Genomic DNA, 24905 nt, shown 5'->3' with positions numbered 1-24905 from the left:
TGCATTTTCACCACCCTGTCAAATTCTTCATAACTTATTTCATATGTAGCCTAATAAACTGCATGCTTTCCAGAGTCATAGTGTTGACAACAACATATCATCGCGTGACGCATAAAAAGGTTGGATGGAAACCTGGTTACTGACAACATCCACCAAATTCAAGATGTGAGGGTAGGGGCAGAGTAAAGATGTGAGGTTAGGGGCGGAGTCAAGATGTGAGGGTAGGGGTGGAGTCAAGATGTGAAGGTAGGGGTGGAGTCAAGATGTGAAGGTAGGGGTAGAGTCAAGATGTGAGGTTAGGGGTGGAGTCAAGATGTGAGGTTAGGGGTGGAGTCAAGATGTGAGGGTAGGGGTGGAGTCAAGATGTGAGGTTAGGGGTGGAGTCAAGATGTGATGTTAGGGGTGGAGTCAAGATGTGAGGGTAGGGGTGGAGTCAAGATGTGAGGTTGGGGGTGGAGTCAAGATGGGAGGTTAGCGGTGGAGTCAAGATGTGAGGGTAGGGGTGGAGTCAAGATGTGAGGTTGGGGGTGGAGTCAAGATGTGAGGGTAGGGGTGGAGTCAAGATGGGAGGTTAGGGGTGGAGTCAAGATGTGAGGGTAGGGGTGGAGTCAAGATGTGAGGATAGGGGTGGAGTCAAGATGTGAGGGTAGGGGTGGAGTCAAGATGTGAGGTTAGGGCTGGAGTCAAGATGTGAGGGTAGGGGTGGAGTCAAGATGTGAGGTTAGGGGTGGAGTCAAGATGTGAGGGTAGGGGTGGAGTCAAGATGTGAGGGTAGGGGTGGAGTCAAGATGTGAGGTTGGGGGGAGTCAAGATGTGAGGGTAGGGGTGGAGTCACGATGTGAGGGTAGGGGTGGAGTCAAGATGTGAGGGTAGGGGTGGAGTCACGATGTGAGGGTAGGGGTGGAGTCACGATGTGAGGGTAGGGGTGGAGTCACGATGTGAGGGTAGGGGTGGAGTCACGATGTGAGGGTAGGGTTGGAGTCAAGATGTGAGGGTAGGGGTGGAGTCACGATGTGAGGGTAGGGGTGGAGTCAAGATGTGAGGGTAGGGGTGGAGTCAAGATGTGAGGGTAGGGGTGGAGTCACAATGTGAGGGTAGGGGTGGAGTCACGATGTGAGGGTAGGGGTGGAATCAAGATGTGAGGGTAGGGGTGGAGTCACGATGTGAGGGTAGGGGCTGGAGTCAAGATGTGAGGGTAGGGGTGGAGTCACGATGTGAGGTTAGGGCTGGAGTCTAATGCATACAGTAACATCAGTCATGTTTATGTATAAGATGTATCATTATGTCATGCTTGACTTTTTGTTTTCATTGTCAGAGATTGAATCACTGGTTGTGGCTGTCATTGGGCAACCCCATTGAGGGGTTGAAATATAGCTTTGACATTTTCTAAACCCTAATATTCAGTGGGCGCCAGAACTGGGCTGTTACAAAAACAAATGTGCTCACTCTCTGGCTGTTAATAATCTTGCATCGAGTGGGAAGTCTGATCTGCTGTAAAATTCTGTCATTCTTTTCAGTCAGGCGAATGCCTCTCTCCAAACGGAAACCAAGCATATAGTAATCTCTGCTACGCTAAGCCAAATGTAATCATATAACAAATTTAAATGGATCAGTTAGACACAGCAGGAAGAGGAAGGGAGATTAATTCTGTGCAGGATCTGTCAGATCCATATCAAGTGGACTGAGAATGTACTTAATACACAGAACAAAAATATAAATGCCACATGTTGACCCAATGTTTCATGAGCTGAAATAAAAGATCCCAGACATGTTCCATATGCATAGATACCATTTTTTTTTACATCCCTGTTAGTGAGCATTTATCATTTGCCAAGATACGCCATCCACCTGACATGTCTGATATATCAAGAAGCTTATTAAACAGCATGATCATTACATAGGTGCACCTTGTGCTGGGGACAATAAAAGGCCACTCTAAAATATGCCATTTTGACACACAACACAATGCCACAGATGTCTCAAGATTTGAGGTAGCGTACAATTGGCATGCTGACTACAGGAATGTCCACCAGAGCTGTTGCTAGAGAACTGAATGTTAATTTCTCTACCATAAGCCACCTCCAATTTCATTTTTGAGAATTTGGCAGTACGTCCAACCGGCCTCACAACGGCAGACCACGTGTATTGCGTTGTTTGGGCAAGCAGTTTTCTGGTGTCAAAGTTGTGAACAGAGTGCCCCGTGGTGGCAGTGGGGTTATGGTATGGGCAGGCATAAGCATCGGACAACATAGACAATTGCATTTTATCGATGGCAATTTGAATGCACAGAGATACAGTGACGAGATCCTGAGGCCCATTGTTGTACCTTTCGTCCGCCGCTATCACCTCATGTTTTAGCATGATAATGCACAGCCCCATATTGCAAGGATCTGTACACAATTCATGGCAGCTGAAAATGTCCCAGTTCTTCCATGGCCTGTATACTCACAGACATGTCACCCATTGAGCATGTTTGGGATGCTCTGGATCGATGTGTACAACAGCGTGTTCCAGGTCCCGCCAATATCCAGCAACTTCGCACAGCCATTGAAGAGGAGTGGGATAACATTCCACAGGCCACAATCAACAGCTTGATTAACTACCGTAATTTCCAGACTATTGAGCGCACCTGAATATGAGCCGCACCCACTGAATTTAAAAATAAATATTATTTTGAACATAAATAAGCCGCACATGTCTATAAGCCGCAGGTGCCTACCGGTACATTGAAACAAATGAACTTTACACAGGCTTTAACGAAACACGGCTTGTAACAAAAATAAATAGGCTTTAACGAAACACTGCTTGTAACAAAAAAATTAAAATTAGCAGTAAACAGTAGCCTACCAAGAAAGTCATTGGTCACTATCTTCCTCCTCCTGTGCACTGAAACCACTGAAGTCATCTGGTGGTCACACCAGATAGTGACTGGTTTTCTGATCCACGCCCCTACCTTTTTTTTAAAGGTATCTATGACCAACAGATGCATATCTGTATCCCAGTCAAGTGAAATCCATAGATTAGGTACTAATGAATTTATTTCATCTGACTGATTTCCTTATATGGACTGTTACTCAGTAAAATCTTTGAAATTGTTGCACGTTGCGTTTATATTTTTTGTTCAGCGTAAGTAGGCATATGGTGTGTGTGTGTGTGTGTGCGTGTCTGTGGATGTTGTGAGCATTTGTCATGATTCAGACTCACCTTTTCCTTACACACACATAATTCAATACCATGTGATGTCTAGCCCTGGAATGCTGCTAGGGAATACCACTAATGGCTGTTGATGTCATCCCCAGTGGAACAGACCACACCCATACACACAATCTTGTACAGCTAACCTTGTGGGGACACACAATTCAGTCCCATTCAAAATCTTATTTTCCCTAATCCTAAACCTAACCTGTACCATAACCTTAGCCCTAGCTCCTAACACTAACCCTAAAACTAACCCTAGTTCCTAAACCTAATTCTAACCCTAACACTAATTCTAACATGAACCCTAAACCTCCTACAAATAGCATTTGACCTTGTGGGGACTAACAAAATGTCCACAATTGGTCCAATTTTTGTTTGTTTACTATTCTTGTGGGGACTTCTGGTCCCCACAAGTATAGTTAAAAACACACACACACACACACACACACACACACACACACACACACACACACACACACACACACACACACACACACACACACACACTGTACCTCTTCTGAACTTCTGAAATAATCTCAATGTCAACTGTGATTGTGGGAGGGATGGACTGAAATAGCAACCTGTGGTAACACAACATCTACTGTATGCAGAGGCAAGCTATGCTGCTTCAAGCATAAACTGAATCTACAAAACATTAGGAACACCTTCCTAATATTGAGTTGCACCCCTTTTTGCCCCCAGAACAGCCTCAATTCGTTGGGACATGGACCCAATAAGGTGTTGAAAGCATTCCACAGCGATGCTGCCCCTGTTGACTTCAATGCTTCCCACAGGCGTGTCAAGTTGGCTAGATGTCCTTTGGGTGGTGGACCATTCTTGATACACACGGGAAACTGTTGAGCGTGAAAAACCCATCAGTATTGCAGTTCACACAGTGACACACAAGTGACATCAATAAGGGATCATAGCTTTCACCTGGATTCACCTGGTCAGTCTATGGCATGGAAAGAGCCTGTGTTCCTAATGTTTTGTACTCTCAGTGTATACTTTCTAAGATGTTCCCTCAAGGGCAAACTAAACTGTATGCTTCACCTACTTATGTCTGAAAATGTAGTTTCTGAATGTTTGTGGCAAACAAGGTGCTACTAAGTGTATAATTTGTATAACGGACGAAGGTCTCCATTAGCCTCTCTGACTGCCACGTCTCAGTGATGCTCACCGCCACACCCTGTGTGTCCGGGCCAATGTGGACTCTGGTTTGGGCCGTCTGGTCCAGAGACACGCTCCAGTGGTAGTCTTTCCACCCTGACAAACCCAGAGTCTGGACACGTGTTTGCCTTGGAACCTTCAATCTGTTTGGCATGTGGTGTTTTTCATGGAACTCTCATAGGATGTGTCCCAAATGGCACCCTATGTAGTGCACCACCATTGACCAGGGCTCTGGTCAAAAGTAGTGCACTATATAGGGAATAGGGGTCATTTGAAACACATCCATAGACTTCTCATTGACCAGCTAGAATAGCTCGGGTTACAAATCAGAGAATTTGTGGTGGTGAGGTGAAGTGAAGGATGTTTATGTATAACCTAGTCTTAGACATTACCCCTCTATATAATAACATGGTAGTATATGGAAATATCTGCTGCAGAAGAGATAGCAGCTTGGGAATGGGTGTGTGGATTCCTCCAAGAATGGTGTGTTCTATCACATCCAATCCATCTTATTATGGACTTGAGAGGAGACGGCTTAGTTCTCAAGGCACACCTCCGGATGGGGCATGTTATATGTCCATAACACAGTCTGACAGTTGATCAGACTGTAGAGATCTTGCCAGCACGATGATGAAGAGGAAGACATGATAGTAGGATTACTGAATGCATAAACTCCTTATGAACTGTAGCATTACTCAACGAGAAACTCTGAGGCAATAATTCAGGGCAACCAGGGAGAGTCTCATCCACCTCTACCTGCACAGAGAGGATCATATGTTTAAATTTGATATGCATGAACTTAATCTCACTGCCACTGCACCTTCTAAGGTAAACTAGCTGCAGAACGGAAGGTTTTCAATTTCCAGTGCTCCTTAATACGCTGTTGTACTATTCTGTATTCTACTGACCTACTTGTCAGCCAACATACAGATCTGTAGGCTAAGCTATACAGAACCATGGTCCCACGCCTACAGTCTCTGCAGCATCAATGCTCACTGCACTCACTGCACTACAGCATCATCCATTACTGCAGTAATAGTAAGAGTTCAATTGAGAACTGTGTCAGTTACATAACATGTTGACTGCAGTGGTCTTGCTTGTTTTTGTGGGATGTCACAGGGTTGGTTGGCACTGGCAGGGTGTACTTTCTCTGCTCTGACTACTGCTTTTAAAGTTTGGCCATTTTGGATTTGGCAAGTCTTCTTTAAAAACAGACTGTGATTAAGTGGAATATAAATGTGGAAAAACGAGTCAAATGACAACGAACAAGGTCATTGGTGTCTCTAAATTCAGTTTAAGTTAGATAACTGAAATAATAACATCTCGGATTGAGGGATACGTAGTTGACTGAGGCTGTATTTATGCTCTGTGTAGGAGAGACCTGTGAAAGTCTGTGTCATCATTGGACATGTGTTGCTGCCCTGTAAACTGCCCTGCAGCATGAGCTCAGCTGGGTGGCCCAGGGCTGGACAGATTAGACCTTTAAAGTGAATAGTAAGGAATAAATTCCCCTTCTTAACTCACCCTCCCAAAGCCTACAGTGGCTATGGCAGACAAAGTTCCAGGACTAATCCAACATATGCTGTGGGAGCTTAGATTTCCACTCAGTATTTAGTGTTTCAAAATTGATTAAAACCCTTTTAATCATTAACTAATTAGCTGTGATAACTGCTTAGATAGACATGTGCGTCTCTATATGGCTGAATGTTGTGGCGACAATGTTTCAACAGCAAAATGGATGACATGTCAGGAAAGCATAGTTGCAGCTCTCATTTATATTGGTGACTCTACTTGCCTTCACAAGATGCCAGTTTCAGCCAATCTATACTACCTTTCAAAAGTTTGGGGTCACTTAGGAATGTCCTTGTTTTTGAAAGAAAAGCTAATTTTTTTGTCCATTAAAATAACACCAAATTGATCAGAAATACAGTGTAGACATTGTTAATTTTGTAAATGACTATTGTAGCTGGAAACGGCAGATTTTTTATGGTATATCTACATAGGCGTACAGAGGCCCATTATCAGCAACCATCACTCCTGTGTTCCAATGGCACGTTGTGTTAGCTAATTCAAGTTTATCATTTTGAAAGGCTAATTAATCATTAGAAAACCCTTTTGCAATTATGTTAGCACAGCTGAAAACTGTTGTGCTGATTAACGAAGCAATAAAACTGGCCTTCTTTAGACTAGTTGAGTATCTGGAGCATCAGCATTTGTGGGTTCGATTACAGGCTCAAAATGGCCAGAAACAAAGAACTTTCTTCTGAAACTCATCAGTCTATACTTGTTCTGAGAAATTAAGTCTATTCCATGCAAGAAATTGCCAAGAAACTGAAGATCTTGTACAACGCTGTGTACTACCTTCTTCACAGAACAGTGCAAACTGGCTTTAACCAGAATAGAAAGAGGAGTGGGAGGCCCCAGTGCACAACTGAGCAAGAGGACAAGTACATTAGAGTGTCTAATTTGAGAAACAGACACCTCACAAGTCCTCAACTGGTAGCTTCATTAAATAGTACCCACAAAACACCAGTCTCAACGTCAACAGTGAAGAGGCGACTCTGGGATGCTGGTATTCTAGGTAGAGTTGCAAAGAAAAAGCCATATCTCAGACTGGCCAATAAAAAGAAAAGATTAAGATGGGCAAAAGAACACAGACACTGGACAGAGGGACTCTGCCTAGAAGGCCAGCATCCCGAAGTCGTCTCTTCACTGTTGACATTGAGACTGGTGTTTTGCGGGTGCCGATGCTCCTGATACTCAATTAGTCTAAAGAAGGCAAGTTTTATTGCTTCTTTAATCAGTATTAGCCTTTTAAAATGATAAACATGGATTAGCTAACACAACGTGCCATTGGAACACAGGAGTGATGGTTGCTGATAATGGGCCTCTGTACGCCTATGTAGATATTCCATAAAAAAATCTGCCATTTCCAGCTACAATAGTCATTTACAACATTAACAATGTCTAAACTGTATTTCTGATAAATTTGATGTTATTTTAATGGACAAAAAATGTGCTTTTCTTTCAAAAACAAGGACATTTCTAAGTGACCCCAAACTTTTGAACGGTAGTGTAGATTTGATTAGTTTATTAGTCACATGCACATGGTTGCATATGTAATTGCAGGGCACAGTGAAATTCTTAAGCTCAGAGCTCCAACAGTGCAGGAAGGGGATGGGGGGAGAAGGTAGCTGCCTAGTGGTGGCTATTCAGCAGCCTGATGGTCTGTGGGTAGATGCTATTGGCCAGTCTGTTTTTGCCATGATGCTCCTATACTGCCCGCGTCTGAGTGATGGAAGCAGTGAGAATAGGCTGTGGTATTTGATGATCTTCTTGACTTTCCTCAACAACTGGTGTTGTAAGTGTCCTGGAGGGCAGGCAGTGTGCACCCAATGGTGCGTTAGGCTGAGCGTACCACCCTTTGAGGAGCCTGCCACATTCGCCTCATGTACGACCCGCTGAATTGCTCCTCCACCTTGTCCCTATACTTGTCTCGCCACTTGATCGATCTGAGTAGGTCGTATCTGTACTGTATAACCATACAACTGCCGTGTTTATAAGCAGCATCTCTCTGCCATCAATCCATGGTTTTTGTTTCAGTTAAGTTTTGGAAGACACCATCGGTATCACATAATCTATGTATTTTTTGATGAATTCGGTGACTGAGTCGGCGTCTTCATTGACTTTACCACCAGAGGCGCCGGTCTTGGAGCATGGATTGTGATTGTACAGACCTGACCACCGGAACTTCCCTCTTGAGTCTTTGTAGGCGGGGAGGAGCAAAATGGAGTTGTGCGTACACAAACGCATGCACGCAAACACATGCAGACACACACACATTCCTTCAGGAGAGTGCCTGCTGCATAGCTGCCGTAATTGCATTAGAATGTATGACGGATTGAGGAGTGAGCTTGACTAGCTTGAGTGAATGAGGGACAATTGGATTAGTAGCGATCTGTTCTGGGAAACGGAAGGGCTGGCACCCTGGTCTCCCAGTATCTGTTATCTAGGTGGCAGTGATGGGAACACTGGGACCCAGCTGTGGACGGGTGGTCCTGGTGATACACTTTGCCCTGGCCTGTCCTGTCTGAAACACTGACCTCTTGAGTCTCATGGCATGTCTCTTTTTCACCTCTGTGAATTTAGATGTATCGTCTGCTATGTCTTATCCACAGCATAGAGCGAACAGACAGAGTTGTTTTACATTTTTCTATTTTACAGTATTGTAAGTAATTAGCTTAAATAAACACACATACATTTTGTTGTGTTACAGCCTTATTCTAAAATGGATTACATTTACATTTTTCCTCGTCAATCTACACACAATACCCCATAAAGAACAAGCAAAAACAGGTTTTTAGACATTTTTGCAAATGTATTTAAAATAAAAATACTGAAATATCACATTTATATAAGTATTTAGACCCTTTACTCAGTACTTTGTTGAAGCACCTTTGGCAGCGATTACAGCCTCAAGTCTTCCTGGGTATGACGCTACAAGCGTGGCACACCTTTATTTAGGGAGTTTCTCCCATTCTTCTCTGCAGATCTTCTCAAGCTCTGTCAGGTTGGATGGGCAGCATCGCTGCACAGTTATTTTCAGGTCTCTCCAGAGATGTTCGATCAGGTTGAAGTCCGGGCTCTGGCTGGGCCAATCAAGGACATTCAGAGATTTGACCCAAAGCCACTCCTGTGTTGTCTTGCCTGTGTGCTTAGGGTCGTTGCCCTGTTGGAAGGTGAACCTTCGCCCCAGTCTGAGGTCTTGAGCGCTCTGGGGCATGTTGTCATCAAGGATTGCTCTGTACTTTGCTCTGTCCATCTTTCCCTCCATCCTGACTAGTCTCCCAGTCCCTGCAGCTGAAAAACATCCCCACAGCATGATGCTGCCACCACCATGCTTCACCGTAGGGATGGTGCCAGGTTTCCTCCAGATGTGACACTTGGCATTCAGGCCAAACAGTTCAATCTTGGTTTCATCAGACCAGAGAATATTGTTTCTCATGGTCTGACAGTCTTTAAGTGCCTTTTGGCAAACTCCAAGCCGGCTGTCATGTGCCTTTTACTGAGGAGTGGCTTCCGTCTGGCCACTCTACCATAAAGATCTGACTGAGTGCTGCAGAGTGCTATAGAGATGGTTGTCCTTCTGGAAGGTTCTCCCATCTCCACAGAGGAATTCTGTAGCTCTGTCAGAGTGACCATCGGGTTCTTGGTCACCTCCCTGATCAAGGCCCTTCTCCCTCGATTACTCACCCAGGCGGCAAGCTCTAGGAAGAGTCTTGGTGGTTCCTAACTTCTTCCATTTAAGAATGATGGAGGCCACTGTGTTCTCTGGGACCTTCAATGCTGCAGAATTGTTTTGGTACCCTTACCCAGATCTGTGCCTTAACACAATCCTGTCTCAGCGCTCTACGGACAATTCCTTCTACCTCAAGGGTTGGTTTTTGCTCTGACATGTACAATCAATTGAATTTTCCACAGGTGGACTCCAACCAAGTTGTAGAAACATCTCAAGGATGATCTTTGGAAACAGGATGCACCTGAGCTCAATTTTGAGTCTCATAACAAAGGGTCTGAATACTTATGTAAATAAGGTATTTCTGTTTTTTTATTTTTAATACATTTTCACAAAATTCTAAAAACCTGTTTTCGCTTTGTCATTATGGGACATTGTGTGTAGATTGATGAGTTTTTTGTTGTTGTAAGGCTGTAATGTAACAAAATGTGGAAAAACTCAAGGGGTCTGAATATTTTCCGAATGCACTGTACATACAACCATATAGGTATCTCTTGAAAATGCAGATGTATCTCAAAAAGGCTAACCTGGTTAAGACAACAACAAAAGTATGCACAACTACGCTCCAAGCTCTTCCTGTGTTTGCAGGCAGACAAACTGAATTATTGTATTAATCCTATTATAGGCCTAGCTATTTATTGGTTAGTGAACATAAGGAATTTTAATCAGATTCTAGATCCCGTTTCATCATTTTGAGCTTTATCGGTAAATCCTCATCATGATTATTAAACAGCAGAACAATAGATGCCAATGATCCTATTACAGTGAAATTAGGCCAGAATTATGATAATTGGTAGATAAGTATGTGAAACACACCATAGGCACTTCTTTCTTTTCAACAAGCTCATTTTCCAATCACTCTAGCGATGGTTATCATGAGACAGAGATGTTAAAGGGATGGAGGAAGCCGATGCCTTTCTGCTGGAGGCCATGTTGAAAGATAAAGCAGAGCAGTGAGCCGTCATGGAGATACAGCGTCTCAGCCCCGCTCAACAACTCTCTTCTCACTGGGGGCCTTGAGCCAAATGTAAGGCGAGACACAGTGTTGTGATGCTTCCGCCTCTGACTCCCCTCCCCCCCACACACCTGTCTGACTGTGTGTGGGGGCGAGTGTGTGTCACTGTGTGTTGCGTTGTGTGTGTGGGTGGATGTTGGTTTGTGTGTCAGTGTCTGACTATGTGTACGTGCATGTGTGTTTGCGTGCCCCCCAGTCTCTGGGACTCTGATCACAATTTAAGAAATGGATCAAGACAGGAATGTTATATAACGCTAGTAGACAATGTTATTATGAAGTGGTGCTCGCCTATCGCCTAGTGGTCAGCTCTAGTGGGCAGTTAGGGGTGACTCAGGAAAGTATCAATGGGAAAAATGTTGCTAATCCAGTTTTATCAACGGACTGAATTGCAGTGACACACTCATCATTATGGTGTAAAACTCAGCTTTGCTTGAAACTCAGCTATGCTTGAAACTGAAATTCACAGTTTGACAGCTCTGCTGCCACAGACGTCACTTGATCAACTGATTGTAATGTAATGAATTCGATTGATTCAAGCTGATTGGGTCAGTGCGGGTTGGATTTTTCCGTATTTTGGAGTCGGTGTCGTCAGTCAAGTGGTAGTTTCCTGTATCGGTCCATTTCAAATGATGGGATTAGCTATTGAACTGAAGAAGAGCTACAGGCAACTGGTCGAAAGCAGACATGTTGTTTGTCAGACGGTGTATAGTTAGCAATTTTCCAGGATGCTTGTTTATTAAAATTAGCCACTTTCATGGGTGATTTATAAACATTTTGATTACAAGAGAGCAAAAAATGAAGTCCACTACACTTTTCAAATATCACATTGGGAATATAAAACCATGGGAAGTTATTTCTAATTACACCCTTTTCAATCCAGTTTATCTTCAAGATCTGAATGATTGTTTGGAAATCCAGGACATTATAACCCTCATCTGAATATCACCTCACAATAATTTATTTGTATTTTTTATATTCTGTTTTGTTTTTCCATATCGAATTTAAACAAGACTTAATCAATAGCAGTACAAGTCTTAGGGTCAACATAAAGAGATGCAGGCAGAACTAGCCTTGAAATGTCCTCAGCTTTGGGTAGTAAGACAAAACCCTGAATGTTAAGGTCTCTCTGCAACCAGCAATTAAAAATGCATTTTTCCTTGTGTATTTTAGAGAGAACATTGAGTAATTCTATTGGAAGTTGATTTGTATATTTAAAAACCATCCCACTTGGCACACACTGGTTGAAACAACGATGTTTCCACATCATTTCAATGACATTCTGTTGAGCCAATTGAGCCACTGGGCACAATTGACATCTGTGCCCAGTGAGATGGTTCAATACAGGCTGATTGTAGGTACATTTACTGGGCTGGGGCAGTAATGTTGGCTATGTGGTTTTGATGTTTGCCTGCTGGAAGGTGCTGTGCTGAATGTCAAATTCAAACAGTGACAGACCATAACTTCAGGGGATAGCTTGGCATGATGTCACGCAAAAATATGAGTCACTGTATGTGTGTGTGTGTGTGTGTGTGTGTGTGTGTGTGTGTGTGTGGTGTGATGTGTATGGAATTTGGGCGTGTGAGAGAGATTGAATAAGAGCGAATGACAGCGAGGGGAGGGGGTTAGTACAGAGGAAAAAACATTAAAGATAAACATGCTGTTACAATATATTCAAGCCTCGTTCTTAGCTCTTCCATTGGCTCATTTGTGTCCAGCATCCTCTGACCCACACTCACACACTCTCTTTAACGCAACACGTGGGTCTTAAATTGCATTCAACTGCATTATAGGTTTATCCCATTGCAGTGGTTAGCAGTTGGTATGGAACACTGACATATGCAGGACTGCTTAGGACTTATAGAGGAATTACTCTGGCTCGCGTGGAACAGGAAGTCTGCAGTTAGGTAAGAAAATAACTGTACTTTCTATTTCAGCCTACTTTTACAATTTTACAAATTCTACTATATGTCGAAAATAGTAAACTCTCTGTTTTACTCCTTTGCTTTTACCCTTTGTAGGAGGAGATGTGTCACTCCAATGTCATTAATGCCAAACAGATTCATTTTAATTAGTGTGTGTGTGTGTGTGTGTGTGTGTGTGTGTGTGTGTGTGTGTGTGTGTGTGTGCGCATGTATGTGGCAACAGCTACTGCTCTCCTACAAGGCCTATATACACTCAAATACCTGCTCGTCGAACATCTCATTCCAAAATCAGGGTCATTAATATAGAGTTGGTCCCCCTTTTGCTGCTATACCAGCCTCCACTCTTCTGGGAAGGCTTTGCACTAGATGTCGGAACATTGCTGCGTTGACTTGCTTCCATTCAGCCACAAGAGAATTAGTGAAGTAAGGCACTGATGTTGGGCGATTAGGCCAGGCTCGCAGTCAGCATTCCAATTCATCCCAAAGGTGTTCGATGGGGTTGAGGTCAGGGCTCTGTGCAGGCCAGTCAAGTTCTTCCACACCGATCTCGACAAATCATTTCTGTATGGACCTCGCTTTATGCACGGGTGCATTGTCATGCTGAAAAAGGAGGTAGCCTAGTGGTTAGAGCTTTGGACTAGTAACCGAAAGGTTGCAAGATTGAATCCCCGAGCTGACAAGGTAAAACTCTGTCGTTCTGCCCCTGAACAAGGCAGTTAGTTAACCCACTGTTCCTAGGCCGTTATTGAAAATAAGAATTTGTTCCTAACTGACTTGCCTAGTTAAACTATTGCCACAAAGTTGGAAGCACAGAATTGTCTAGAATGTCATTGTACGCTGTAGCTTCAAGATTTCCTTTGTGTTGTGCTGACGTTGCTTCCAGAGGCAGTTTGGAAGTCGGTAGTGAGTGTTGCAATCGAGGACAGAAGATTTTTATACGCTACGTGCTTCAGCACTCGTTCTGTGAGCTTGTGTGGACTACCACTTTGCGGCCGAGCTGTTGTTGCTCCTAGACGTTTCCACTTCACAATAACAACACTTACAGTTGACTGGTGCAGCTCTAGCAGGGCAGAAATGTGACTAACTGACTTGTTGGAAAGTTGGCATCCTATGACGGTGCCACGTTGAAAGTCACTGAGGTCTTCAGTAAGGCCATTTTACTGACAATGTTTGTCTATGGAGATTGCATGGCTGTGTGCTCAATTTTATACACCTGTCAGCAACGGGTGTGGCTAAAATAGCCAAATCCACTAATTTGAAGGAGTGTCCATATACTTTTGTATATATGTATAGTGTGTGTGTATATGAGCTGTTGCGTCGTCAGTATTGTGGAATAATTCTAATGTTAAGGTAAGATTGGAAAGGGAGAACGCTGATCCGAGAGCAGTGCTATCTTTCTTTCGATCCTATCAGTATCAACACATGCCCCAACGACACACCTAGCGAACGTTCTCTCAGCGTGGTGTTTTAGGGAAACGCATGTTACATCTTCGGCTGTTAAAACACTCAGAAGCCTAAATTCCATCCCTATCGGGAAACTTGGCCCTGTTCTGTTTATCTCCACTCCAGTGATTACTGAGTGGTTAATCTGGAACAGAGACACGGTGCCATGTGTTGTGCAAGGGGGGCAAATAGGGCTAAAACATCTACAAGTCCAATTATATACTTCACTGAGTATCTTAGAAGTGATTGCCTCTGGCAATCTAATGTGCAGCTGTAGCACACCACGTCAACAAGTCCCCCACGGTACAGATAGCTGGTGCTGGTTTGTTGTGATATGAGGGTGGTAGATAGGGGCTGGGTGTTGATGGGGAGGCCATGGTTAGCTAAGCCCAGGGAGGAGGAGTGGTGGAGCATGTCCAAGGGACCAGAGCAGACGTTGGGGTGGGGTGCTGCTGGCACCACCTTAAAGGGCCGGCGGTCGTGCTAAGTGTGCCAAACGGTGTCAGTCGGTCACTGACTCTCCCAGCATGCAGTTCACTGGAGGGGAGAGCATCATGTTGGAATATGTTTGTGGCAAAGCTGCTTCAACCTAAACAAGTAATATTGATGATATAGATAATTCTAACAAAATTATATTTTAATTGACTTTCATGACACTCCAATAGGGAGTGCCAAACGGTGTCAGTCAGTCACTGACTCTCCCAGCATGCAGTACACTGGAGGGGAGAGCATCATGTTGGAATATGTTTGTGGCAAAGCTGCTTCAACCTAAACAAGTAATATTGATGATATAGATAATTCTAACAAAATTATATTTTAATTGACTTTCATCTTACCCACATCCCCTCGCATTCCTAAATCTCTGTTTAAATGATATTTGAAGGGAAAATACAGTACATCTATAGACTATAACCCTCTCTCTCTCTGTCAGATAGACGGCCTGGTATGCACATATTTTGTCCAGTATACAGTGGAACAAATGTTACAATAAGCATGCTGTGTCTTCCGTCTCCTACGGATTGCAAGAATACGATCCACTGTATAACTTTTTATTTCAGACAGACACATGCATGTGTTCTCCCTAGTCTCCCACAAAGCAGGACCACACACATCAAGCTTTAAAACAATCCTCAATTTGTTTCAGATTGATTCCATATGATATGTACAGTAAGCTAGCTACTGATATTTGCCAGTCTGGAAGTAAAAGACCATGAAAAAGGCAACAACTTAGAATCAATCAATTGTAAAATGACAACAGTTTTGACGATTTTCACTGGGTCTTATACAAATGGAAATTAACGCTTACAGTTTTTCTCAATCTCATACAAGCAATTTTTGGATCTGTGTTGAAAAGTACTTATATCAGAACAGCAAATGCTCAAATAGGCCTACATTTTCTTGCCTTAGTACCTGACTTGCATATCTTAGACCTTTTGCAAACATTTTAAACAGATGTCACCAGTTAATACAAAATCCACTGTATAGTGTTTAGTTCACAGAATATTAAAACAGTGCTTTCATCAGAAGAGAAATGTGTGCAATTGTGTTCACTGTTTCCGGCAATCAGTAAATACTACTAACTCACCCCATCAGTGCCATACCATGTACAATATTTTGGAAGATCAAGGCAATGGGGAATGTCTAATCGTTATGATTTGTTACAATATTGTGGACATGCAGAGAACGACGTTGGGTTACTCCTAAGTAACTTTGGGTTACTACTCAGTCATTAATCGCCAACATTTTGACCTTCCGTTATAGAGCTTTGGTTTGGTGTGAATTGAGGCCTGTACATTCATATCAGTTGTGTTCCTCCTTTGTATTCACCTTTCCTTTTTTTCTATTGTGGATTGTGTGTCTGTGCTCCAATGGAAAGTCTACAAAACTATGAGCAAACCAGCCTTTGCATTGAATACATGGAATTGGATTGTGATGGTACTGATGACAGAATCCTCCACCCAATGTGATTTATTTTAAATTGTTTATCAGGAATAATATTTGACGTGTATGATATTGTTTGGTCAAATATACATAAAAAGGAGAGTAATTTCCCATAATTCTGCACTTTTGGAAAGTTGATCATCATGATTTAGAGACTGCAAAGAAAATGCATTGATCTACTAGGGTTTTTAAAAGACAGACTAACTTTCTGTTTTGTCTGCTTGGACTCAAGAGATAAGTATGGTTGCGTGAATGTTTTTGCAGGAAGTCGTGTTCATTCATATTAGCAATTTTGACGGTATATGTGAATGTATTTATGTTTTGAGAAGGTAGCTACAGTGGGGGGAAAAAGTATTTGATCCCCTGCTGATTTTGTACGTTTGCCCACTGACAAAGAAACGATCAGTCTATAATTTTAATGGTAGATTTATTTGAACAGTGAGAGACAGAATAACAACAAACAAATCCAGAAAACCGCATGTCAAAAATGTTATAAATTGATTTGAATTTTAATGAGGGAAATAAGTATTTGACCCCCTCTCAATCAGAAAGATTTCTGGCTCCCAGGTGTCTTTTATACAGGTAACGAGCTGAGATTAGGAGCACACTCTTAAAGCGAGTGCTCCTAACCGCATCTTGTTACCTGTAAAAAAGACACCTGTCCACAGAAGCAATCAATCAATCAGATTCCAAACTCTCCACCATGGCCAAGACCAAAGAGCTCTCCAAGGATGTCAGGGACAAGATTGTAGACCTACACAAGGCTGGAATGGGCTACAAGACCATCGCCAAGCAGCTTGGTGAGAAGGTGACAGCAGTTGGTGCGATTATTCGCAAATGGAAGAAACACAAAAGAACTGTCAATATCCCTCGGCCTGGGGCTCCATGCAAGATCTCACCTCATGGAGTTGCAATGATCAGGAGAATGGTGAGGAATCAACCCAGAACTACACGGGAGGATCTTGTCAATGATCTCAAGGTAGCTGGGACCATAGTCACCAAGAAAACTATTGGTAACACACTACGCCGTGAGGGACTGAAATCCTGCAGCGCCCGCAAGGTCCCCCTGCTCAAGAATACATTTACAGGCCCGTCTGAAGTCTGCCAATGAACATCTGAATGACTCAGAGGACAACTGGTGAAAGTGTTGTGGTCAGATGAGACCAAAATTGAGCTCTTTGACATCAACTCAACTCGCCGTGTTTGTAGGAGGAGGAATGCTGCCTATGACCCCAAGAACACCATCTCCACCATCAAACATGGTGGTGGAAACATTATGCTTTGGGGGTGTTTTTCTGCTAAGGGGACAGGACAACTTCACTGCATGAAAGGGACGATGGACGGGGCCATGTACTGTCAAGTCAGGCCCTACACCCAAACAAGGGCACTGCGTTCATCCACCTCTGGCCTGCTGGCCCCCCTACCTCTGAGGAAGCACAGTTCCCGCTCAGCCCAGTCAAAACTGTTCGCTGCTCTGGCACCCCAATGGTGGAACAAGCTCCCTCACGACGCCAGGACAGCGGAGTCAATCACCACCTTCCGGAGACACCTGAAACCCCACCTCTTTAAGGAATACCTAGGATAGGATAAAGTAATCCTTCTAACCCCCCCCCCTTAAAAGATTTAGATGAACTATTGTAAAGTGGTTGTTCCACTGGATATCATAAGGTGAATGCACCAATTTGTAAGTCGCTCTTGATAAGAGCGTCTGCTAAATGACTTAAATGTAAATGTAAAATGTAAATGTAAGTCTTGGGTGAAAACCTCCTTCCCTCAGCCAGGGCATTGAAAATGGGTCGTGGATGGGTATTCCAGCATGACAATGACCCAAAACACACGACCAAGGCAACAAAGGAGCGGCTCAAGAAGAAGCACATTAAGGTCCTGGAGTGGCCTAGCCAGTCGCCAGACCTTAATCCCATAGAATATTTGTTGAGGAGCTGAAGGTTCGAGTTGCCAAACGTCAGCCTCGAAACCTTAATGACTTGGAGAAGATCTGCAAAGAGGAGTGGGACAAAATCCCTCCTGAGATGTGTGCAAACCTGGTGGCCAACTACAAGAAATGTCTGACCTCTGTGATTGCCAACAAGGGTTTTGCCACCAAGTACTAAGTCATGTTTTGCAGAGGGGTCAAATACTTATTTCCCTCATTAAAATGCAAATCATTTTATAACATTTTTGACATGTGTTTTTCTGGATGTTTTTGTTGTTATTCTATCTCTCACTGTTCAAATAAACCTACTATTACAATTATAGACTGATCATTTCTTTGTAAGTGGGCAAATGTACAAAATCAGCAGGGGATCAAATACTTTTCCCCCCCACTGTACATTTTCAAAACGCGAAAAACCCACAGAGTTTTGTGTCTCGTGGACTCTGCTTTGAAAATCCACAACATTGTTCCGTGAAATTGTTGTAGGCGATTGAGAAAAAATGTAAATATCAAATACGGAGAGCGGTGTGTAATTTCTTTATTCTTTTTCTTTCAGAAACTGTCCCGGTGATCATCATTGACCATGAGCGGCGGTGTTAACATTAAGAACATGTCCCAGGCCCAACCAGGCTCAGGTCTGGTTTCTGGTATCCCCCTACCCCGGAGCATGATCCCCCTCTCCAGACTGGACCCCAAACACCAAGGGGGCAGCGGCCTCCCTAACTCCACAGCACAGTTTCAGCTCAGAGCCAAAACGCATCCATCCTCCTCCTCCACCTTTTCAAATGAGCTGCAGAGAGGTGCAGCTTTGAAGAGCCACCTGCTGCAGCAGAGGGGTGGTATCTGTTACCCTTGTCCCCCCTCCAGAGCCCCCTATGCCCCAGAGAGAGGCACAGGCAGCCGGTCAGCCTACAGCAGCCCCCAGGTCCCCAAGAAGCAAGCTCCACCACCACGCTCCAAGGACACCCTTGACCTCCGCAGCAGCAGCGCGCTATCCCAGAAGGCTTTGCGAGAACTTCACGTCAGGAGAAACGCCAACAGGAACTGGGCCTTAGGCGGGGTTTGCCACAGAAGTCTGGATGACAATGGAGACGCACAGGATGCCTTGTGCAAGCTCTCTGGTGGTGATGTCCACTCAGGCCAAAGCCGGGGTAGATTCTCCCACACTAAAGCAGGGAACGGGAACCTGATCACCTCTGTGTTGACGACCACCCATACATGCCAGGAGCGTAGGGAACCTGGAAAGCTCTCCAGCCAAGGCATGGGCGTGTCTGAGAGAGATATGTCCACCAACAAACCCAGAGAGTCCCATCTGAGCCAGGGTGGTGGTGATGGCAGTCAGACAGTCAGTGTGCCACGCCGAGGGATTGAGCCAGCCCAAGTCAACATGGCCACTGTGGCACCTTTCACGTTCAGGTGATGGCAGTGTTTCACATTTTTAGACTGATAACATCATCCTTTACTCTACTGTACACTCACTGGCAGTATGTCTGGAATGCATTCAAGCCAGAAAACATGATTAGGCTTTTTAATATATTTTATACTGGTGTAGTGAAACCATTGAAGTCTAAACATGTATTTGTTCTGCATATCAACTAGGTGTATTTTCCTCACAAAGCTGACTTCTGTATTCAAGTCATATAATTAGGCTTATTGCCTGTGCATAACGTTGTATCTGTGAAGTGATGGTCATGCTGTGTGTGTAGGTTGCAGGCCCAGGATGGTGATACCTCTTCTCTGGAGGACCTGAGTGACTGCTCCTCTGACTCCATGGAGGTGTGCTGTGATGACCTGGGTGAGTAATGTTCATTCACTGCATGTCTTGCCCCATTCACATTACAGTATATATCATGGTAGGCCAATTGAATTTGAAGGTAAAGTATTCTGCTACACTTGGAGTCCAACCAAGAATAAATGATTTAAAAACAAACTGGTTTTGTTGAGTAAATTCAACTTCCATTAAACATCTCTTGGACATCCTTTTTTTTTTGCCAATTTATTGACGATACTGTATGTCTGTGGGTTTTACTGCCCCTGTCCTACACCACTAGCATTAAGGCGTAGGTGTTACATAAATCTCCAGACACAGGGTTTTGTACCAAATCTAGTCCTCCTGCTGTAGATGGTTATCGGAGCAGGCTTTACGGGTATTTTTTGTCGTTTTCAGCCACTTATCTGCGTCTAAAGGCTTGGCATCATCTCACAATTCCCCACTGACATATGTATCTGCTCTGTTCTGGAGTTCTCATCTGGGCCTTGAAGGCCACATGTATAAAGAAACAGACTTAACTTTGGACATGATTTTGCAGCGCTGTGAAAATTATACCAGGAATAATAGAACATATGGTAAGTATTGAGGGGGGGGGGTGTTTTAAGCAGATCATACCAAGGTTTATTTTGAGATTTGATTTAGAATTTTAAGACCCCTTGAAGTATAAAACAAATATTTAAATACATTATTTGATTAAAAAATGTGGGGGCGCCTTACTGCTATTAGCCCATACAAACGCATTGAACAACAGATTCACTACATGGAACAACAGATAGTCCACCCCAAAAAAATCTAAAGGAAGTTTGTGTCTGTCCTATATCTGAGAGATATAAGAAAGATCAGGAAACATTTGTAAAAATGTAGTATTTTTTTTTTTTACATGTATTTAACCTCTTACTTTTGTCACTAACATGTATGTGTCTTCTGTTTCCCTCTACGACACTCACAGGCAGTGCAGGAGACGTTAGAAGGGACTGTGGCAAAATCACATTTGAAAGCAATGCAGATCAACACGCGCACACACACATTACCAGATGATCCCAATACCTCTCTGATGCAGTTCAGTCACTACAAGCCATAAATCCTTCAGACTAACATTTTGGCATATCTAGATGTGTTATTTAGTTCATTTATTGAAGTAATGGCAGTAAGACCTAATTCAAACTCTTCATCAAATGTTTTTTTTCCTTCTTCACATTTGTTTCTAATACCCCCAGGTGTCCTAAATAGAGAATGAAATAGCAATAACATGGACAATCGGGCTATCTTAAAACAATTCTGGGTTAAGGAAGTAGTATGTGTTTTGAATAAAAAAAAGCTATGGTCCCTGTCACAGGCAAGTTATGGACCGAAACTCAAACACTCATGAAAACATGAAAATGTTTGTCTATATCAAATAATACAATTTTGGCCATACAAATGTTTTCATATAGGTTATTTTATTTTTAACACATAAACACCATCTCAAACCATCTCAGTGGCCTTGTGGTTAAAGTGTCTGCCCTGAGACTGGAAGGTTGGGAGTTCGATCACCAGTCGAGTTCACAAAAGACTGTTTGGCACTCAGCATTAAGGAGATGGATTGGGGTTAAGGCTCTGGTGCCTTCAGAAAGTACTCCTACCCTTTGACTTACTCCAAATATTGTTGTGTTTCAGCCTGAATTCAAAATGGATTAAAAAAAAATTCACCAATCTACACAAATAACCCAATAATGACAAAGTGAAAACATGTTTTTTGAATTTTTTGGAAAATGTATTGAAATAAAATCCAGAAATATCTCAAGTATTCACACCACTGAATCAATACATGTTAGAATTACCTTTGGCAGTGATGCAGTTGTGAGTCTTTCTGGGTAAGTCTCTAAGAGCTTTGCACACCTGGATTGTACAATATTTGCACATTATGCTTTTAAAAATTCTTCAAGCTCTGTCAAGATGGTTGTTGATCATTGCTAGATAGCCATTTTCAAGTTTTGCCATAGATGTCCAGGCCAATTTAAGTCAAAACTGTAACTAGGCCAATCAGGAAGAATCAATGTTGCAACTCCAGTGTACAGTTGGCCTTATGTTACAATGTAGGTTTTTGTCCTGCTGGAAGGTGAATTTGTCTCCCAGTGTCTGGCACATTTTCCTCTAGGATTTTGCCTGTGCTTTTATCAACAACAAAAAACAAATAATCCTAGTCCTTGCTGAGGACAAGCATACCCATAACATGATGCAGCCACCACCATGCTTAAAACTATGAAGAGTGGTACTCAGTGATGTGTTGTTTTTGCCACAAACATAACGCTTTGTATTCAAGTTAATTTCTTTGCCAATGTTGTATTGTGGAGTAACTACAATGTTGTTGATCCATCCTTAGTTTTCTCCTATCACAGCCATTTCTTTCCGCTCGGGCAACTGAGTTAGGAAGGATGCCTGTATCTTTGGAGTTACTGGATGTATTGATACAACATCTAAAGTGTAATTAATACCTTTACCATGCTCAAAAGGATATTTAATGTCTGCTTTTTTTTTACTCATCTACCAATAGGTGCCCTTCTTTGCGCGGCATTGGAAAACCACCCTGGTCTTTGTGGTTGAATCTGTGTTTGAAATTCACTGCTCGACTGAGGGACCTTACAGATAATTCTATGTGTGGAGTACAGAGATGAAGTAGTCATTCAAAAATCATGTTAAACACTATTGCACACAGAGTCCATGCAACTTATTATGTGACTTGTTATGCACATATTTACTCCTGAACTTATTTAGGTTGCCATAACAAAGGGGTTGAATACTTATTGACTAAAGTTACTTCAGCTTTTCATTTTTTTCATTTTTATTAATTTGTAAAAATGACTAAAAACTTAATTCCACTTTGATATTATGCAGTATTGTGTGTAGGCCAGTGACACAATCTCAATTTAATCAATTTAAAATTCAGGCTGTAACAGAACACAATGTGTAAAAAGTCAAGGGGTGTGAATACTTTCTGAAGGTACAGTACATCAAGTGGCTTCACACTACATAAACAGAAGATACTGTAGGCTCCTGCCTCTATAGGCCATTCTTGAATCCCTGAGCTGACAAGGTAAAAAAAATCTGTCATTCTGCCCCTGAACAAGGCAGTTAACCCAGTGTTCCTAGGCTGTCATTGAAACTAAGAATTTGTTCTTAGCTGACTTGCCTAGTTAAATAAAGATTACTTGTCCAAGGCTACTTACTTAATGGAAACCTGGGCCATGTTATGAATAAACAATATTTATTGTCCATAGTTACAGACAACAGAAATTAGTCTTCTGCTCTCTTATTTCTCAACCGCCCTGCACACGTCACACAGACGAGTTGCAGAGCAGAAGCGCCCCTGGATGAAGAGCATGTTGTGGGGTTAAGGGCCTTGCTTAAACACCAAACGGTAGGGGATTGTTTTTAGGATGTGAACCCAGCAGCCCTCCAGTTGCCAGATCAAATTCCCCCGCACCCAGCCTGGGATTCGAACAGGCAACCTTTTGGCTATAGGTCCAACTCCTTAGTTGATGGGCTACCTATCGCCCCAGACAGATTGATATAAGATATGTTTTTTTTTGTGCAAATGTTGACAAGTTGATAGGGATTCACCGAAGGGGAATATTGACCAGAGCATCTTTGAAAACAAACAAAGGGTTGTGTTTTACTCTTCTGTGTTGTATATAAAGTGTAATATTGGGATGTTAACACCTACTTAAATACATTTCAACTCCATATCTGACATACAGTAAGCTCCGAAACTATTCGGAAAGTCACACAATACGTTTTGTTTTGACTATGAACTCCAACACTTTGGGTTTGAAATTATATAATTGCTATGTAGTTGAAGTTCAGACTGTCATCTTTAATTTGAGGGTGTTGTCATCCTTATCGGTGGAATCGTATAGAAATTACAGCACTCTTTGTACATAGTCTTACCCCATTGTAGGGGACCAAAAGAATTGGGACAAATTCACTTATGTGTTTGAAAGTAGTCAAACGTTTAGAACTTGGTCCCATATTCCTAGCACGCAATGATTACGTCAAGCTTGTGACTGTAAAAACTTGTCGGATGCATTTGCTGTTTTGTTTGTGTTTCAGATCATTTTGTGCCCAATAGAAATGAATGGTAAATAACAATAGAACGTTTCTTAACACTTCTACATTAATGCGGATGCTACCATGATTACAGATAGTCCTGAATGAATCGTGAATAATGATGAGTGAGAACGTTAGACACACAAATATCATATCCCCAGGACATGCTAACTTCTAACCATTACAATAACATGGGGAGTTATTGTATCACCAGTACTCAATGACAGGTTAAAAATCAGGTTAAAACAAAGATTCAAAGATTCAAAAGTTAAGAGCACAAACTCTCTCGAACACGCTCTACTCTATCCTTGCTTCCAACTGCCTCTCCACACATATACGCCTGTATTTCTATCAACTCAAATTGGTGGGAGGGGCCTACAATATACAATTAGCCAATCATGATTCTACACACATTCCTCACACATTCAATTAACACGCTTTACTGCTGCAGGTGAAATAGTTGAAAACTCCCTACTCTTCCCTAAACATCAGCCTGTTACCATGGTTACTCCATTGATTTTCAAAGTTGCCCTAATAAAGATACAATAGTCTTTACAAGCCAGAATGTTGAATAACATATTTACACTTACTTTACTGGATCTACATGCTGTTGGTCCTTTCGGCTGTAGGATGTGGCAATGGGGTATCCACAGGAAAGTGTTGTTTACCTAACTTTGCAGCACCTCAAGGTTCTGTCGCTTATATTTTCAATCATGACGCATTGCACGTGATTCACAATATGTAAACAATAGCCGAATGTCACCGAACGTAGTCGCTGAAGGACGTTTTCCCGCAATCAGCTGAAAGTGTTCGCCGTTCAGTCTGTGGCTTAGGTTAGGCTCGGCCATACTGTGTAAGTGTTTGTCACGTGCAAATTTCATCAGTATGGAAAATAAAAACCGGAAATACAAACTGATATACAGACCTGCGTACTGAAGGTTGTGTTGATTACACTTCCCTGTTATCAGATTACCTCCGACATAGGGCCAAAATCAGCGGACAACAGGCAAAGTACGTTGAAATGAAGTTTGTTCAACATTCTGACTTGTATTGGGACTGTTCGGGAATGCTGAGCCTACATGTTAGAGATGAGTGTGTAAGTATTTCACTCTTGGATTCTAAAAGATACA

The 24905-nt window shown here is 42.7% G+C and overlaps 1 protein-coding gene across 14 annotated transcripts in view; it reads left to right on the top strand.

The window, feature by feature from the left end:
- The first annotated feature begins 12410 nt into the window (after positions 1-12410).
- The window catches only part of LOC106582711 (neuron navigator 1), a 125466-nt gene continuing 112971 nt past the window's right edge, over positions 12411-24905 (top strand). For 9 of the 14 annotated variants that reach the window (XM_045705735.1, XM_014166057.2, XM_045705734.1 and 6 more), the window contains exons 1-3: positions 12412-12583; positions 18475-19334; positions 19625-19713. In XM_045705735.1, the coding sequence (XP_045561691.1) occupies positions 18502-19334; positions 19625-19713 (922 nt within the window). In that variant the 5' untranslated portion in view covers positions 12412-12583; positions 18475-18501. Of the gene's footprint in view, positions 12584-18474; positions 19335-19624; positions 19714-24905 lie in introns of all 14 variants that reach the window. The other 5 variants (XM_014166058.2, XM_014166053.2, XM_045705733.1 and 2 more) reach the window with 2 other exon arrangements.

The sequence above is a fragment of the Salmo salar genome, chromosome ssa22 (assembly GCF_905237065.1).
Source record: "Salmo salar chromosome ssa22, Ssal_v3.1, whole genome shotgun sequence".
NCBI lineage: Eukaryota > Metazoa > Chordata > Actinopteri > Salmoniformes > Salmonidae > Salmo > Salmo salar.
This window is presented reverse-complemented; position numbering and strand designations above follow the sequence as displayed.